Below are 19,452 nucleotides of genomic sequence, written 5' to 3'. Positions count from 1 at the left end.
CCAAGTTTCCTCTCTCTCACAAAGTTGTCACAAATACGACAAAGTATTGTGCAAGAAAACTCTCAATTTCTGGAACACAAAATATATCCTGAGAAAAAAAATGTAGTGCCATTACGTATGCATTCAAAACATGCAAAAATTTCTCTACAGCATCAAATAGCTGAAATACAAACACGTTCCCGAATAATGACTCTAAGTCACGAACTGAGATATTAAAAAAATATTCACACCAACTGGAGAGAAAAATTAAATTCAAATTCACCCATGATGAAAAAAACTTGTGTCAGCGATGGCTAACTTCCAAAAGGAGAAAGAAAACACGGCATTGTTAACTATTCTCGTAACTCACTAGATGTCAAGCAATTATCTGCTGAACTCATAAAAAAAAGAAAAAAAAAATAATGTGTTGTTAATTCCTCCCAAATTCACAAAAAGATTTCACCACCCTTGATAGCATTACAACACCCACGTATTAGTATAAGAAAAATCAGTATCAGAAATATCACTATCAGCAAAATCACCAGTATTAGCATAAAAAACATCAATGTTAATGCTTGTCCATTCACCAAGGATTCAGCACAAAATTCAGCAAGATTCAACACAATTCACCAAGATTCAGTCAGATTCATCAAGATTCAGCAAAACTCATCACTCATGAATGACTGAAATATTCTCCAAAGTTACAAAAACTCAACAAATAATTAACCCCAAGATTTCTCCCATTAATTCATTGTAATAATTCTCCATGAATAATTATATGTAATAATTATAAAATAATCTCCCATGAAATATCTCAAATCTCTCGTAAAAAAAAAAAAAAGTCTCCCGTAATGATAATTATACTTAAGTAACCCTCCCGTGACACATCTCATACAATGATACTAATCATTAATAATAATAATAATAATTCTCCATAGCAATAAATCTCTTGCAAAGATCTCAAGTAAGGGTAAAATTCAAATATCATACACCAGTAATGCTGAAACCCATGATATCAATCAACACAGATGCAAAAACAATCATCGGCATCGGGCATTACCGTACACCACTTTTAAAGTAATTTCTCCAACACAATAAAAAAAATAATAATCTGTGTATCCCCATTTTGTGTCTTCCAAGGCATAAGGAAAACATACAACACATCCCGTGCATGTTAACTACCATTTTCTCTTCATTCACGAGAAAGAAAAATATCTTTTTATTTCCTTTTCTCTTCATCCAAGAGAAAGGAAATCTCTTTTCTAAAAAAAGACTCTACGGGCGTTTCACTTCATCAACTAATCAATCAGCTGATGTCCTGGCATTGAAAAATCACTTTCAAGGGCAAATTCGTCTCTCGACACCCCGGCAATTAAAAAAAAGGAGGAGTTCACCCACACTGAGAAAAAAAAGTTTCACCCTCCCGTTAGAACACCCCCCTTTAACGGTGTCTGAGTAACCCCACAAGGTAGGTATATACTAGTACCCATCTCCTTGCAATACCCCGAGGCAGGCCAGTAGTACCCTCACCATGCACTATCACCCGAGGCAGGCCATACTCCCCTTGCAATGCGCCTCTCTGCGCCGGTTAGCAGAAATGTGCTGAGCCCGTAGGAAATAGTGGGCGCTTTGTCTCCAAGCGAAATATGCTATCCAAGCACAGTTCGCGTGCATAAAAAACATCTTTATACACCCTTATATTAAAGAAAGACGAATGCGTCTATTATAAACACGCGCAAATAAAGAAAACACGTCACTTCTGCTACTATGGGCAAAGCAAAAAATATTTTTTGACCTCTTAAACCAATCTCAAAAAAGCCCCCAGGATTACACAGTAACACTTACATGTTCAAAATAAGAGAAAACTACCCCGGAATCTGCGTAGAATACGCGAATTTCGTCGGCACAACGCAAACGCGCTCGGCAAGAAGGCACCTGGCATACACTCACTCACAAACCAGACTGAGTTACTCTCACGCCCTGGAGGATCTCGGTATGGGCAAATTTGATGACTCTAATAGAATTTCTTTCCTCAGCCCACATCCCACGGATGGATATTTCTCTACCCCTTTCACTTAGCAACCGAAGTCTGACAATCCCCTCTACATTTAACTGGTCACCTATCTCTTCATTGGCGTTCCCAGGCATAAAAAAAAACTTTTATACCGTTTATCCCACCGCTTCCACCAGCTGTAATGAGGATGATATCTTCATTACAAATGTCAAAATCATCAAGATTAGTAATTTCGCTAAGGCCTGTGGTTTTACTGTTACAGGCAATGATAATCGAGTCAATGATTGTATGCTATCCCTGTGAGAAGTCATTCCAACTCTGCTTGTGTTATTCTAATCAGCTGGAGTCATTGAAAAGGAATAGCCTTTTCCAGTACCTATCCTCCATTGAAAGTGCTTGGCCTTTGGCCTATAGTGTTATATTTCATTCCATTCCATTCAACTTGTTAACCACTTAATATATTTTGAGTATCAAAAACATATCCTGGTTAGATATTGTTTCAAATCTTCAACGTTTATAGTTTAAATTTAAAAAATTTTAAGGAGTTGCAATCTAGTAAGATAGTTATTATACTCAATGAAACCCTTTGAGTCATTCCTATGGGAATTGGCAATGTTGACTGGTCTGATTTAAGTGCTGTCGAACCTCTGTTCTGGAGGCTGTTTACCTCAGTGTTGCACTGTAGAATGGTTTCCTTAGGATGTTATGTAATCAGAACCTCAGAAATTCTAGTGAAGGTTCAGTGTATTGCTACCATAAAGTAATTCACCTTGTATTTTAATAAATTATTTAGATTTGTATCTACTCATTTTATGTTTTCTGATAACTGATCTCTTCTTTCTGTGTTTTGTATTTTCTTCCTTAACTAATGTGCAACAAACACTACTATATTCTTTGGACGCTTTTGTTGGACAAGTGGTTTTCATGCTTGGCTACCAATGTGGTGGTCCGAGGTTCGATTCTTCACTCGACCAATGCGGAATCAGAGGAATTTATTTCTGGTGATAAAGATTCATTTCTCGATATAATGCATTTTGGATCCCACAATAAACTCTAGGTCCCATTGCTAGGTAACCAAATGGTTCCTAGCCACGTAAAAATATCTAATCCTTCAGGCCAGCCTTAGGAGAGCCGTTAGTCAGCTCAGTGGTCTGGTAAAACTATGATATACTTGACTTTAGAAGCTTTAATTTCAAATCAATGGCCCCTATAGACTTGTTCCATGTTGAATAGGGTTCATCTTTTGAATAATAATAGTAATGATATTAGGTTAAGAATAAAACTTGAGGGGTTTTGAGGACTATATTTTATTTGCCAAAACTGTACTTCATAATGGTAGGTAACTTCTGCCACATTCAGTTCAACTGGTATGCTACTGTGTCAGTGCATACAGTTACCTGTCTCTCAGGAGACAATTGCAAATAAAGTCTTGCACTTGCTGTGGAAGAGGTCCATAGTAGTTTATTGCAAAGACAATAATCACATGGAGTATACATGTACCAAGCTCCGTACTTTTAATATAGAAACATGATGATGCAAAAGGGTAAGTATGCGATTACATCTTAGTGATTCAGACATCAAAACCTTAAGAAGAATAAAAAAAATCAACAGAAAAGGCTACTGTGTTAGGCTGTTGATCTCTTCATCCATTGTCAACAGTTCCTGGACATACTGAGAGTCGCACAGTAAATTCGCCAGAACTCGCAGACTTGTTCGCAGACTTCTCGCGCTTCTGCCTAATCCCTTTGCCACAGCTGCCAGAGTTTCTTCGAGGCCATCGACACCAACGTCTTCCGTCAGGAAACAGCTCATTGGAAACTTCTTGTGGGTGGGTTTGTCGCCTTCTTGGTGGAAGAAAGTGACCGAGGCCTCGGAACACTCTTTGACTGCGAAGTATAAGCCCCACCTCAGTTGCCCCTTGCTGTCGCGTCCTAACAGGGACTTAAATCCGTAGATGAGGTTCCGACGTTCTGCGATGTCGACGCACGACAGAAAGGGCTGCTTCGGATGGATTCGGTTAGAGGTGACGACGTCAGGCTTTCCAGGCCTTTCTTCTCGAGTCGTCCACGCAATGATGGTGGAGCTGCCCGGAAGGTAGTTGTACCGGTAAGTCCGCACGACGTCATGTCGCGTCGAGCTTCCCATTACTGTGTCGCTGTGTGGGGCCAGACCGTCCTCCATGACTGTGATGGGCTGCGAAACGTGGTAGCCGGGGTCAAATAAGGTCACGCCAGCACGGTCAGATATCCTTATCTTGATGCAGAGTAAGACGTGTTCGATTAGGGACGATCTGGGCGGTGGTAACTCTGTGTGGAACTCGTCTATGTTCTTCACTGTCTCTTCGCAAGATACCTGGAAAGTTGGTCGTTATTTAGAGGATTTCAGAATGCGATTTTGTGGGTCAGGTCGACTTTTCTCATAAAAACAGAAAACTAGTTTACTGAAATGTAGCATCACGTAGGAAGTGACTTCCTTGATATAAAGTTGATAGCCTTCTCCAATCTGACTTTCAAAACAGTGCCTGAAAAACACCTACTTGGTACATGGCATCCTTAATTCCTGGGTACATCTTTTCCATATGAGATAACCGGGAAGACAGGTCAAGAGCAAGACCAACGCAGGTAAAACATCCGGGTATCAGAGGGGTGTCGTAGTCCCTGAAGAAGTCTTTCAGATTGCTATATTCATCTCGTGAGTAGACATACTTTGTGCTGAAACTGTTGAATAAAAAAAGGAGAGGAATCTGTTAATACTATGTATGATAAGATAACTGTAAGGAGGAGTAATTCTGTACTCCATAAAGACGAAAATTATCAAGAAAAATACCTTGGATTATAGTACCAGGATTAATAGGGTTCAGGGTTCTTCACCTGGTCAGCCATTTTAATCTTGACCCGGTCATGTTCATGGCTTCTGTATTAGCTAACTATCAATACAAAGACATGTTGGGGGGTTTGTATCCTTTAGCAAAATAGTACCTGGAGATTAATGGAGACATCTCTCATCTAAGGTCGTGAGAGAGAATGTATGGGGTCAAACATTTGCCATAGCATCCTACATCATAAAGATGAGCAGTACTGCTGGGACGGACAAACACTGTACTCTATTAATCCTGGACTTAACTATATAATAATAACTAGAATACCTGGAGATGCAATAATTGAAGAGGCTCTACTTACACTAAGAAGTTGGACAGTGTGTCGTATGGAAGTGAAGAGAGGCACTGCTGCAGGTAACTGGTGGCTTTGTTAAGGAACTCCTGATATTGCCCTTCGTTGTCGAATTTCAATTCCGGACGGTCACAGCCCCACTTGGGGAGGGGAATGGGGTGGTCTAGAGGCCACTCGTCCTCTCCCCAGTCGCTGTCGTCGCCGCTGTCATCGCTTTCCCACCAGTCGCTGGTGGCTCCAGAAAACGACCCGTTTTTGGTCAAGACCGCCTTGGGCTGAAACTTCTCGTTCACTCCTATATCAGAGGCCGTAAGGTCGCTGTAGTAACCTGAGCAGCTTACACTGAAATGGTAAGAGGTCAAGTTTAGGTCTTATAACTTATGAATATTTCAGGCAATTTCAAGATGTCATTGCTTTTTGATGCGTACCAAGAGAAAAACAGGAAACTGACACTTAGGCACTCACCTATTGTTATCTGAACCCTCATTTTCCTCGCTAGCGTGGAATGTGGCAGAAGTCCTCCATTCAGAAGTATCAGCCCGCCCAGCTGACCCTTCTGGGTTCTCGAGTCAACTGGGCCATGAGGTCCCAAGCCTGGCAAAGTTATCGACTTGGTGATCCTCACTCTCGGGAGCCTCTAGTCATATCTCATGTGGAGGAGAAGCTGGAGTACTCTCGGTGGTGGCCTGGGACTCATTTCTACCGACTGGAAAGAAGAAACGAGGTGTTAACAGGAGCGATACTCATCTCCTAACGTGCTATAGAAGGAGGATTGTACACCCCTGATGTCTTGTAGTAGTACGGAAGAGCAGAGAAGGTTGGTGTGAGAGCCGATGCTCCCAAAAGGACCAATATGCATGAGCATGGATGAGTGAGGAGGTACTACATCTTGAGAAGTAAGGTATACCAACTTCATGGCTTCAGCTTTGGACCTATAAAGTGTTTTTACTAATTGCAAGGTTACAAGAAGAAAGGGACAGAGGTGAGGAAGTGTCTGATTGCATCTGCTACCCCTAAGTGCCTCATAAAAGTGTTCTTGGCCGAGAGTATTGTCTTAGACTGGTTCCAGACCAGGGTTTCTGGTTCAGTCTATAATTGCTAAGGTGCCCTGCTATCTAACAAAAGTTGGAAACTGTATATATAATGTGGTAGCTTATTAATTTATATACTATTCATCTTTGTATTCATTATCTATCAGGAATATATTTGATGAAGTGTGGGAACAGCCAGTGTCAAAAAAATTTCACTAATGCTCAATAAACAGCGTGTATTGTGCTTTTCTGACAAAGACCAGTGGATGCCAGTCTACTAGCAGAGATGTTAGTTAATTGCTCCTCCTACTCTAATTAAATTGTGATAGAATATCTAATCTACCAGTGATTTCAAGTTGAAAACAACTGGTCCACCTACTTCTTGTTGTCCCAGAGGTTGCTGAAATGATTTTGAGTTAGTTAGAGGCTGAGTCAAGTGGTAGGGAATGGAAGAGTAAAGTTTCTAGGGTACATAAAGGGAGGCAGTCTACATAACACTGACAGATCGCCTTCAAATGCGAGAGTGTCTCATGAACTGAGTTTTCTGACCTTTTTTAATGTCTTGCTGTTAAGCGATCACCCGGTAGTTAGCTAATACTTGGCAGAATTAAAGTTGTGGCTTTGATTTAGCCGACATTATTGGCTGCCTGGTGTGCAAATTCTAGCCGGAAGATACTAAAAGATACAAGAAAACAAAGACAGTCTTTATTGGTTGTTACCCACCATACCACATCCAATAGTTTATCCCTACAATGAACCATCAAAATAAAATGCCAGAATGAGTAACTATAGACCCATTATAAACAAACTACAAGAACAATGCTTTCATGACTTTATCACAAAGGTTGCTGCCCACAGCCCTTTTCCATCTCTTCCTGCCCCCTCATATACAGGAAGAGTAGTATAGCTGCCTAAGTTTTAGTGGTTTCATTACTTTTATGGCCTGAGGTAGACACAAACGCGCATACCATCTAGTACTAGAATCGACGTCATTGACTAGACAGAAAATGGGTTGAGGTGCATCCACACTACAGTATAACATATCACTAACGTGTCAGCATCTTGTTGCATACATGTAACAAACAGGTTGAAAACAAATAATAACCATAAGTGGAGAACAGTTCTCCGGCCAGTGCTGGTCAGTCATATTTAGTGCTAGCTACGACAACACCTTATGTTGTTAACTTGTATTAAACATGTTTTACTGTAGTGTGGACACACTCCTACGAGTCGGCTGGTACTAATCGAATAGCGAGCAGTTGTAATTGCACTTCTAAATCAAGTAGGTCTTATGCCAGAACGGGCCTTTGCTCGTGGTATGAACCTGTAGTAGGTGATATAAATGTAAGTACAGTATATATAATATATATATATATATATATATATATATATATATATATATATATATATATATAAGATTAGGTGATGAAATAAAGGTTATGGGATTAAATGAACAACTTGAAAGAGTGGAAAATGGTACAAGGAAAAGTTTTTAAGTATGAAAGAGTTGCTGACCTGGGTGTGTAAGGTTCGCATGGATGAGGGAAAGATTCCAAACGAATCAGTGAGGGTCATGAGTATTATATAATAAACAAATTAAGCAGTTTAGATGTCAAGGACTAACCAGTTTTGGTCTAAAGATATTGGCCATTGCGTCTACAAAAACCCACTTTATATCTTAACAGATGACAGACTAGATTATGCCACGAGGGATGCAGAGGAAGCTGTGGAATTCCACAGACGGGAAGTGAGTGATTTTGGGGTCTTGATCAGACCAGTTTTATCTCATTTGATATATACAAAGTTTGGCGCCTCATTGTGTATTAATATTACGTTTCCGTGACTAATTTATAAAGGAAAAGGTACTTAAATAGTTACTGTACAAAGTAATGAAGGTTTAGTGAATCATTATACCGCGTTTACTCAATAGTTCATTCACTATTTACATATTCTGTTGTTCCAGTACGAATTATGACATCGACTTGTATACAGTGTGTCCATAAAATCCCAGTACCATTACAAGTATTTATCATTTTTTTTTTTTTTACAACGATTTACTAACACTCCGGCGCCTAGGATTGGCTCTGACCGCGAATATGTAATGAGAAAAACATTACTGCGCATTTAGCGATAGCGCGAATTCCAGACATTTTTCGTTAGATCAATTTTTACCCGTTTTTACTTTGACTTTATAGAGTAATTTGGCTTTTTATAGAGTAGCATTAAAATTTTTTTATGATGTAATGTACTGGGGCATTTGATAACTGGTTGTGGCAAGATATATTTCGTGGGTTAGACAGATAGTAGGCCTAGGAAGTGGTTTACTTTCTGTAAAACAAAATTCAAAATCGAGACTAAAATTGAATAAATGGTGGCAAAACTATAGTAAAAAAAAAAGCGATTAGTTGATCTAAACATCATGAAATTCCACGATTGTTTCAACTACAAACCCGGAAAACCTTAAAAAAAGTAAAAAAGTCAAACTCTAGACCTATAGTTGGCATAAAGTAAACTACGAAAATTGCCTTTATTTCGTCGTTTTGACAGACAGTAAGGAGGCCTAGTAAGTGGTTTACTTTCAGTAAAAAGATTCAAAATCGAGACTAAAGTTGAATAAATAGTGGCAAAACTATAATAAAAAAAAGTTATTAGTTGACCTAAACATCATGGGATTCTACGATCTTTTTACAGCTACAAAAACCGGAAAACCTTAAAAAAAAGTGGGAAAATGAAAATAAAATGTTATTAGTTCACCTAAACATCATGAAATTCCACGATCTTTACAGCAGCAAAAACCGGAAAACCTTTGAAATAAAAAATCAAACTTGACCGATACATTTGCCGTAAAGTAAACCACGGAAAATTAGACCAAACCACACAATTCTATAAGACGTTTAATTACGAATTTTCATTTCAATTTCGTATCTCGCGATATATCCACTTAAATGTCGAAGTGGGTCGCGGAGCCTAGATTCCTAGACGCAGATTGATTATTGTTTTTTTTTTTTTCGGTTGAAAATGTCAAACACGTTGGGCCAACCAACCAACCGCCGAGTACGTGGAAGGAATTTCAAGTTCTTGTGAGCACGTAGCACGTTTTTTGGGTGGGATTACGTACGTGCATAGGCGTGTACAGGCACTGTAAAAGAGTCATTACGTACGTGTGTCAATGTATCGTAAAAAGAGTCCTTACATACTTGTGTAAATGTATCGTTAAAGAGTCCTTACGTACTGACGTGTATGTTAAGTTGCACACGTAGGTACATGCTTAGAATCTTACCAGGCTGAATACTACTACGTACGTACATGAAAGCTCACGTTCGTACATACATACATACGTACATTTAAAAGAACCTTGAATATGTATTTATGAAGATAAAATCCATATACTTACACCAGAAGGTAAAGGTATACATAAATACATACACTTGGGAACTTAACACGTGCATACGTGCTCAGTAAGGTATACATACGTATAGACATTAAACTTAAGAGACAAATACATATACATGAGAGATTAAAGGACTGTATACATAAATAAACATAGAATACAGTCATCATATATATACATACACACATATATATATATATATATATAATATATATATATATTTATATATATATATATAGTAGAAATATATATATATATATATATATATACTATATACTAATAATAAGCCAAATATTTTATTTCTATGATTCTATGTAATTAACTGATTTCAATCTCTCTCTCTCTCTCTCTCTCTCTCTCTCTCTCTCTCTCTCTCTCTCTCTGTGTGTCCTTGACATATCCAGACTCGATTTATATATGAAATAAATTACAATATTAGCCCGCACCCCGTTTATAAAAAGTCGTAGGCCTCGCAACCTCATCCCGAAACGTTGAGGGAGAATAACTTATGTCTTATAAATAATGTAAGTCGTTGTAAGTTACTTTAATCGGAAAATATTCGCGAAAATAAAAAGAGACATTATCGACTGACCTTCATCAGACTCTCGGCTCTGATTAAATATGAATTGATCCGTGCAACCCTTTTATATAGAATGCCAATCAATTTTGCGCTATTTTCTTCGTAAAATAACATTAATAATCCTTCTAAATTATTATGAATTAATTTGGAAAAATTCATGAAGAATAATCGATAATTATAACTCACCCCTGACGGGAATAATGTTGTACTTGTACATCGTGTGGGAGGGAGCGCGTAGTATGTTAGGTGACGGTTATCAGACTGATGACGAACCTGCACTTGCTCCCATATTTATAGCAGTGCAGGCATTGCAACAGTTGCCGGTTAGTGCATTGAATTCCCCAATTTTATCATATTAATTCAGTTTGTATCCGCGTGAGGTTGATAAAAATCGTTGTAGATATAATCCATTGTTGTAATTTGAATCATTTTTGAAAAGTGTAAGGACGGGAATAACATCACGATAGAAATAGACTAGTTAGCAACTAGCGTATGGCCAACCTGGCCTTGCAAGATATGACGCAATAAATGTAATGTGTTCATTTTAATAAATTGATTATTTTACAGACACCTTCATGACATTCAGAGCCGAGATAATTCAAGATTTAAGTAAATGGAAGTTTGGTTATTAATTAAAGAATATTACGTAGTAAACTATAGGTGTTTAATTCTTATAATATACTTCCGTAATTCCAACGTTGTATAGTAAGTCAAGGTTGGCAAATAGCGAAGTTTACTATACTCTCTGCTGGTTGATTATACCCATTTAAGTGTTATGTTATCTACTTCTAATAAAGATGGCGTTAGATAACGTAAGGTTATTACGTAACGGATCTGTATCGTACGTATTAAGCTCAATTCCTTCCTGGTTAAATCTCAAGAATTATATATTTTGTTTACTAATTTTTCTTCCATCCTTCCCACAAGATGGTGAATACTTCTTTTCAATTTCTCGTTCTGCAACCTTAAATTTACGCTTTATTTTGGTTCCTCTCTCTCTCTCTCTCTCTCTCTCTCTCTCTCTCTCTCTCTCTCTCTCTCTCTCTCTGGCTTTTCAACTTCAGCCATTCCATGGTGTTCATTTAAAGAGCTTCGATGACTCAAACACACCCTTATTTTCAGAGGCATATCCCAGATGAGTCACAATGTCAATTATATATTCCGGACCATGCTTCAGTTTCATCGTGAGATTATATTATATTAGTCTTGTATGCATCGTCTATCTCATTCCTTATATAATAATACCTCTCGCTTAACCAGAACAGATACACCGTATCCAAAGCTCCTCATCCTTACCCTATCTGCAGCGTCTCCTGGAATCTTTCCATCATCTAGATTTACCCTACAAACCTTGGTCAGCACTTGAACACACTTGTACCTCTGTACCACAAAATCCCCGTTGTAATCCCATTTTTTTTTTTTTTTTTTGAAGGACAGTACCTAAACTAAAATCTGTATATTTTACATACTTATTTTTAACTAAATATACCCCACCCTCAGATCGATCTCGGGTGGCACTAGCGATGCGAGTCCCTTAACCGCTGGGCCACACGTACGAAGTCAAGTACCATTTTTAACTGATGAAACCCATTTTATAAATTTGTATTAATAACCTTCCTTTATTTAAGAGGCGATTTTTTTTTCCAATCCAAACTCTTCTCTACCTTCCCTCCATCGAGGCTGGGCTATGACTGGACACCAGATTGCTGTCCCAACTGTAACTGGATTATTGAAAAAAATAAATAATTATAAAAATTAACTATAAAAAATTAATTATAATCTGTGTAAAGAAATTATTGAAATTGTCAACTGCAGAATCGACTAGTGTTTAGTTCTCTACCAAACTTTTGCCCTTTATCAGAAACATATAAAAACAATCCACGTGCTGGCATAGGGCCAGCTTTAATCAAAAGCGTCTGTAACAGCTTTTAGATCTCGTGTAGCAACACAGACATTGAGGAAAATAGAACTTTTTATCTGACATATTCCTTGGGTGCATCTGCAGAAAAGCCATATGTCAACTTCCCAGGCTTATATCTCCATCTCCTTCTTCTTCTTCTTCTTCTCCTTCTTCTTCTTCTTCTTCTGGATGGGTCTATAAATAAGACATCCCACCAGGGCACCTCTGCCAGGTCTTCAAAGATGATTCGAATAATAGCAGGTGCCCTTCTCATCTGCTCTCTCGCTGTGAGTAACTGGTAACTGTTAGGAGTCTGTGTCACTGGGGAGTTGGTGTCTCTGTAAACTTGGGTAATAATTCCGAAATGAATAGCCCTTTGTTAAACCCACATTTTACTACTTGGATAATCCACAGCTGCTCGTGTTAATCCACGATTTATAACACTTACTAACTCTGTAAATATACTATTTGCAATCTGGGTAATCCACAATTTACTTCTGTATTAATCCACAATTTAGACCCTGGATAATCCACAATTTACTGTTGTATTAATCCACAATTTACTTCTGTATTAATCCACACTTTAGAGCCTGGATAATCCACAATTTACTTCTGTATTAATCCACAATTTATAACCTGGATCATCCACAATTTACTGCTGTATTAATCCATAATTTAGAGCCTGGATAATCCACAATTTACTATTGTATTACTCCACAATTTATAACCTGGAAAATCCACAAGTAATAACTATAAATATACAATTTACAACCTGGGTAATCCCAGTTTGCTACCTGTATAAATCTACCGTTTATAACCTTTACTACGTTTATAAATAAACAGTTTACAGCCTGGATAATCCACAATTATGACTTTGGCAATTCCCAATTTACAATTTACTTTCTGTATTAATCCATAATACACAACCTGGATTATGTACGATTTACCACTGCATAAGTCCATAACTTATATAACCTGTATAATCCACAATTAACAACTGTATAAATTCACAATTTACAACTTGAATAATGCCTGTTATTTCCATTTTTCTTCCAGAGAGCCACCCAGAAGCCACAAGGCCTCTTGCATGTTGGAGGACATGGTAAGAGTTGTAGAATGTTTGACGTGCTGTTGGTAGACTAACTTGAACGTTTATGTTGTTTTAAAGGCCTTCCTTTTCTGAATTTAGTGAAGTCTGTGAAAGGTAGAAGGGCAGACGTGCTGCTGATGGTAGAGCTCATAGGTATATCCTGTTGTTTTGAAATCACAGAAGCTCAGTAGAACTTGGTGAAACACTTTCATGATTATGGCTGACATGTTCCCAGTAGGACTTTTGTACCTGTTTCTGTTCTGAGTGCGTGAAAGCTCCTCAAAGCTTACTTGCCTCTCTCAGAGGTGTATGGAAGGTTGCAGTGTTGAAGTGCTGTTGGTGAGGCCTATCTGAAAGTGTGGAAAGACAATGTCTTGGGGAACAGCCTACGTACAGCAAACACTGAAATCCCATATAGTGACTAGAATAGAAAAGGCATAAAAAGTTTGGGATTTGGGGTTTTGTACAAGTGGAGGTGGGGCCCAGTAAGGCCTGAGAGCCAGCAGAGTGAATGAATAAGCTAGGGATAGAATGAGTGCGTGTGGATGGCCTGTCATTGGCACATGGTTTGCTTTCTAACAACTTTTATCAACAAACATACTATATAGTCAGATTTGCTAGTCCAATGATACTCCTAGGTGAAGCTAAAACCATCTCTATACTCTAAAGTTAATGGCCCAGGAGTGGCAGCAAGCTTCTGAATTTGACGCTATATTCAAAGTACCCTCTCATTGTTGTATCCAGTTTGCCTCTTCTTCTTCATTATTGCAATCTTTTGCACCTTCTCTATGCTAGTCACTATACGATACTTTGGTGCCCATTGCACGCAGACTGTCCACACTTTCAGATGTGCCTCACTGACGGAACGTCATCATTATTCCGCAGGATCCCATTCCAACGTGATTAGAGGCAGGGAGGTAGTACCTCATTCCTACCCCTATGTGGTCTACATCAACGCCTGGGGTGACTGCCAAGGTTTCCTGATTTCTGACGAGTGGGTTGTGACCATCGCCCAGTGCATAGCAAGGTAATGTGTGGGTACTTTGCAATTCAGTTTTTACAGAACAGGTTTTAAATGGTCTTCTCTTCTGTTAACTCATTTAGAGATGAATTTGTGAGTAATATTTGACAACTAAAATTCTGATGTCGCAATAGACGATTGGGGTTGGTTGCCTCCATGGTGTAGACTTAGGATAGAGTATAATTAGGGTTAGAGTTGCCCAAAAGGTAGGTACTTTGATATAGTCTGATCACCTCCTAATTCTAGTTGACCCTCTCTATGGATCTTGCAGTGCTGACACAGCCACGATGACATTCGGAGCTCACAACATTAACATGGATGAGCCCGAGCAGGTCAAAATGACATCCACGGAATTCATCGTCAACGAATACTTCCACCCAATGTCTTTCGGCAACGACATAGCCCTGGTGAAGTTGCCGGAGAAGATTCAGTTCACAGGTAGTCATTTACAGTGTGATGTCATCTGTTCTGAGTGGTTATAATGTTGTTCAACAAAATCACTAGGTCATGTTCCTTACGGCTTGGGCCTTCTTTGACGTATAGGGTAATTGTACTTGTTCGTAGTACTCACTGACATGAAAGCTTGTGAGTTGGTCAGTCAGTCAGTGAAATACATTTTTGACCTTCCTGCAGATGCTATCCAGCCAGCTCCTCTCCCCACCTACGACATCAAGCCTGGCATGACAGCTGTTCTGACAGGATGGGGACAGACAAGCGCAAGTAAGGGGAAGCACGTTAATTTTAGTAGCAGTCGTACTGTTAATAATTTTTGCAGTGTGTCTATCTTGTTGAAGATCTCAGCATTGTGTTTTTGTCAAGTTCTCAGTCGTTGTGGAGTTCAGGGATTTGTTTTGACACAATTCACAATTCATGTGTGTTACAGGATTGCATGTTTTGGTATTATATTTCATGTAATGTGTTTGTCTCTTATTGCTGAGTTCAGAACTGTTTCTGTAATGTTTCTCAGGTGTGTTTTAGACTGATTTTTGTCATGTGCCACATCTAATGGAGAATCTTGGAATACGTTCATCTGCAGATGAATTTATTGTATGTCACACTTCTCTTTTGGATCACAATAAGGTCCTGTTGGGTTCTCAGGTCTCATTGTGACCAAGATAGTAAGCCCGAGATATGCCAACTCAGTCTACCAGTAAATAGCTGAACGTGAATATTAATACACTGGACATTTCAATGGAAAGTTTTATGACAGGTTTAAAAACCACTACTCCCACTACTATTATGAATCATAAGTCTGGTTGTGACTCTTCATTGCTGGCACCAGATCCCTAAAGTCTGTGCTGTTAAGTTTCAGTATCAGTTTGATTTTGTAAGATGAGCATCAACCTCGCGTTCAAAACTCCTCCACTTTTAAGGTGTGACCTTTGGGTCAGCTTAAATCCCCAGTGGCAAGTAAACACCAGCGTATATCTGCCATTTACTCAGTGGGAAACAGTGTCATAGAGGAATGCAATTCTCCGTTCATTGCAGCCGACCCCACATACTCAGACGTCTTGAGGGAAGGAGACGTAACCATATCCGATGACAACGAGTGTGACACGTATTATGGACAGAGGCACCCCAAGACAGTCTGTGTGATGACCAACACTGGAAGTACTCCCTTCTGCTTTGTAAGTAAGAGGCAAAGAACCTCCTTGACTACTCTTACCTGTTAGATAAGTAACAGCCAAGCAATCTGAATGCATTTCTTCCCTTTGAGCTAGAGTTATGCATTGTTGGAATTGTCAACCATTGATAGATTAATGTTTCCTCTATGGTCTGGGCATATCAGGTGCGGTAAGTCGTAAGTTTGCTGTGGCCAAGCTGTCTCAGACTGAAGTATGTGAGCTCTTTGCCCCAGAATTCAGAAGGACTATGTGTGAAACCAACCAGTTCATATATCTCAAGATGGAATTGCCTCAGTGATGCCAGGAAGCTAGTTAGAGATCCGAAACACCCCAGAGAGGATAAAGTTACAGAATGACAGAGGATGAAGCACTGCCGTTATTTATGCTCAGAAGAGAACTCTAATCCTACTTTCTTTCCGATTTAAGGGTGACTTTGGAGGTGGGCTCCACAGAGATGGCTCAGTCCACGGCATCGCGTCCTTCTTCTCTGGAGCGGGGTGCGATTCCGGGGGCGCCGAGGTCTACACCAGAATCTACGACTTCGTTGACTGGATCAAAGAGAAGACCGGAGTTTAGACAACTGGCCAAAGTCGTGGAGGATGTAGCGGTGGATGCTGGTCTGGAAACATTTCCTGTGCAATGATGTGCAATAGATTGAATTAAATTCTCAAGCGCTTGTGAACTTTAAAATGCACCTAGCTTTGCTGTCTTTGACTTTCGCTTGGGACGACTTTACAACTGCAATGAGTTGAGAGCAAGCTTTTTTTGACAGCCTGGATGAGGATGGTAACTGTATTATTCAGACTTTTTCTTTAAGGTAAAGTTTCAAATCAGGTAGCATTTTAAAGCTTGTTGAAGAAGGTGATCTATTTTTCAGGTGCAACTGTGGCTCCGTTGGCCTTAGAGGACTAGAGTATTTAACTGGTTGTCAGTCAACTGAGGTAGGTTGTAGCCATGGAGGGGAAGAGGGCAGAGTTAGATGCCTTTGAATTATTTCTGTAGGAATGTTGTGCTAACACATCATTTAGGAGCCACATACAATGAGATGTAATGTGTGTGTGGGAGGGTGTATGTATGTATTTAGAGCAAAGCCAGTTATCTTATCATTCTGACGTCGATTACTGATAACCTATAAAGGATCCCAGCAGCTCTGAATATACTTCTAACTAAGTTTTAGAAAATGACAAGACGGGACGATAAAACTGATAGCGGGTTTTCCTTGGACGATAACCCAGCTTTTCAATGAGAACAAAGACCTTGTCAACAGATAAGCTAGATCATTTTTACTCTGTGTGGTCCACTTATGCCCATTTTTCAAACCGCTTCGTCTCTTTAACGTTCAGTATTTTATCTATGCTGAGCAGTGGGAGCGGATGATGCCTTTTTAGAACTTTGAAAGCTGTGATTGGGGAAAGGAATTTTGACGTAGATTAAGTAATATATGTCTTAAGAAAGGTGAAGAATAAAGTATTGCTGACGACATGCAGGCACCGAGAGAAAGGTAAGACACTGGGGGCAACTTATGCTGGTGACCGGTTAAGTAATCTGCCCTTGGGAGATAAGAATGGTGCTTAAGAAATTGTGAGAATACCGGATTTGTTGGTAAGGAGGGAGACAGAGAGAGAGAGAAGGGATGAAAAGGATGAAAGAATGAGTTGATGATAAGCTCCCAATTTAGTGTTTTCGCTATCATGGGATTCGCTTGAACCGCCCAATATTCAAGTACATCATCGAACGCTCAGATTAATAGCGTAACAGTTGGTGAATATATATCTGTCTTCACTTGGAATTTGAATTGGCTCTGTAGGTTGGGTGGCTAGCGTAGTAATTGCTACGCCATATTGAATGAGGGGAAAGTTCTTTTGGTATCATAATATCAAGAAAGGGAAATTTACCATCAGTTTCTTTATCCAGCGTGAATTTACACACACACATATATGTATGTGAGTGTCTGTTATTTGTGCATATTTTCTCTCTTCTACAATCCTATTGAAATCAACGGCATTGTCTCCAGCTACTATCAAGACCAAATTAGTCTATGGTGACATCATGCGTGAAACTCGACCAATAGAAATTCAGCACCCAATGATGTCATGTATGAAATTCAACCAATAGAAATTCATCACCCAATGATGTCATGTATGAAATTCGACCAATAGAAATTCATCACCCAATGATGTCGCGTATGAAATTCGACCAATAGAAATTCATCACCCAATGATGTCACGTATGAAATTCGACCAATAGAAATTCATCACCCAATGAAGCCACTTATGAAATTCGACCAATAGAAATTCATCACCCAATGATGTCACGTATGAAATTCGACCAATAGAAATTCATCACCCAATTATGTCACTTATGAAATTCGACCAATAGAAATTCAGCATCCCAATGATGTCATAACGGACATCCGAACGCAGCAATAAAAAAACTGCGAATGTTGGATTTTAAATTCATCCCTGAGGAAGCTCCCCTTGAGAGGTGACGAAACTGTCCAATGACTAATATTTGAGAGTCTAGATAAGGAGAGTAACTGCAGGCAATGCATTGATTTCAATGAAAATATACATAGATTCCTCGCAGTTCATTTAAAGCGCTAGATATCAAATTATGCTCAAGAAGTTCTAAGACTGTCGAGGCAACGTTTTACCATAAAGATATACCTCTCGCGTTCATGCCATTTTCCCATCGTTTTATATGAAACCTAAACCTTGCTTAGAATGACAATGTACTCTCCGGTTTGATTAAACTTTGTTTTTAATATTTTTAGAAGTTTTTCAGTGCATTAATGTTGTTAGTACTCGTTGCGTTATTTTAGTTTTTAAAAGGATTGTCGAGTTTTTGTTCCGCATTTTGGATTTTTGTCAGTTTTAACTGATGTTGGTCTTGTATTTTAAATATTTATACTATGATATAAAATATATCTATATTTTATATATATACTATATATATTATATACTATATATATATATGTTATATATACATTTATATATGATTTTTAAAACTTTATATTGAAAATATTAAAAATCATAATAGACTCAATAAAAAAAAACTGACAAGAAGCTTTAAATGCAGAACTGTTTAAAACTCAACATTCTTCTAAAAATCAACTGAAGTACTAAAAACATTAAGGCATCAAAAAATTAAAAGTAATATAAATATTCAAAATAATAAAAATTAATTTTTATAGTGACATTGTCGTTTTGAGGTGGACTTAGGTTTTGTATATAACATTGACAGAGACATGATCTCGGGAAGTTTATCTTTATGTTAAAACAATGACCCAATGGTCTTGGAAGTTCTTGGACTTAATTTGATATCCAGAGCTTTAATTGTACTGCGATGAGACTCTTGCAATGGTTTTTCTATTTTCTGGGGATCTGCAAATGCAGAGGAGTCGTACTTTAACCATTTTGTGACATTGAAAGCAGCAAACGTGTAGTACTTTAACAATTCTGTCATTGAAACCAAGAGTCGTACTTTAACAATTTTGGTACATTGAAATCATGCGTGGTCGAACTGGGTTGAAATGTATTACTCTCATCATTTACACAGGAATTATACTGGTTATTTTCTAGAGATTGCTTTATTATCTGACTCTCATCATTCAACACATAGGTACTGTGCAACCGTGTGGTAGTACCGCTA

At 38.6% G+C, this 19,452-nt stretch overlaps 2 protein-coding genes across 2 annotated transcripts; one reads left to right on the top strand and one right to left on the bottom strand.

Annotated features, from left to right (window-relative positions):
• Nucleotides 1-3,280: 3,280 nt before the first annotated feature.
• On the bottom strand, nt 3,281-10,437 carry LOC135205080 (uncharacterized). Its single transcript, XM_064235371.1, has 5 exons — nt 10,352-10,437; nt 5,629-5,869; nt 5,173-5,505; nt 4,530-4,710; nt 3,281-4,345 (listed from the first exon to the last, which is right to left on the bottom strand). Exons 4-5 carry the CDS (start codon nt 4,569-4,571, stop codon nt 3,611-3,613), a joined length of 777 nt encoding a protein of 258 aa, XP_064091441.1. The 5' UTR covers nt 4,572-4,710; nt 5,173-5,505; nt 5,629-5,869; nt 10,352-10,437; the 3' UTR covers nt 3,281-3,610.
• A 1,806-nt stretch (nt 10,438-12,243) lies between these two features.
• LOC135205079 (brachyurin-like) lies at nt 12,244-16,477 on the top strand. The gene is made up of 7 exons (XM_064235370.1): nt 12,244-12,352; nt 13,122-13,167; nt 14,041-14,182; nt 14,448-14,614; nt 14,810-14,896; nt 15,665-15,804; nt 16,228-16,477. Exons 1-7 carry the CDS (start codon nt 12,308-12,310, stop codon nt 16,375-16,377), a joined length of 777 nt encoding a protein of 258 aa, XP_064091440.1. The 5' UTR covers nt 12,244-12,307; the 3' UTR covers nt 16,378-16,477.
• Nucleotides 16,478-19,452: the final 2,975 nt, after the last annotated feature.

Source organism: Macrobrachium nipponense, chromosome 48 (genome assembly GCF_015104395.2).
Source record: "Macrobrachium nipponense isolate FS-2020 chromosome 48, ASM1510439v2, whole genome shotgun sequence".
Lineage (NCBI taxonomy): Eukaryota > Metazoa > Arthropoda > Malacostraca > Decapoda > Palaemonidae > Macrobrachium > Macrobrachium nipponense.
The sequence above is the reverse complement of the archived record's forward strand: the minus strand, read 5'-3'. Positions and strand labels throughout refer to the sequence as shown.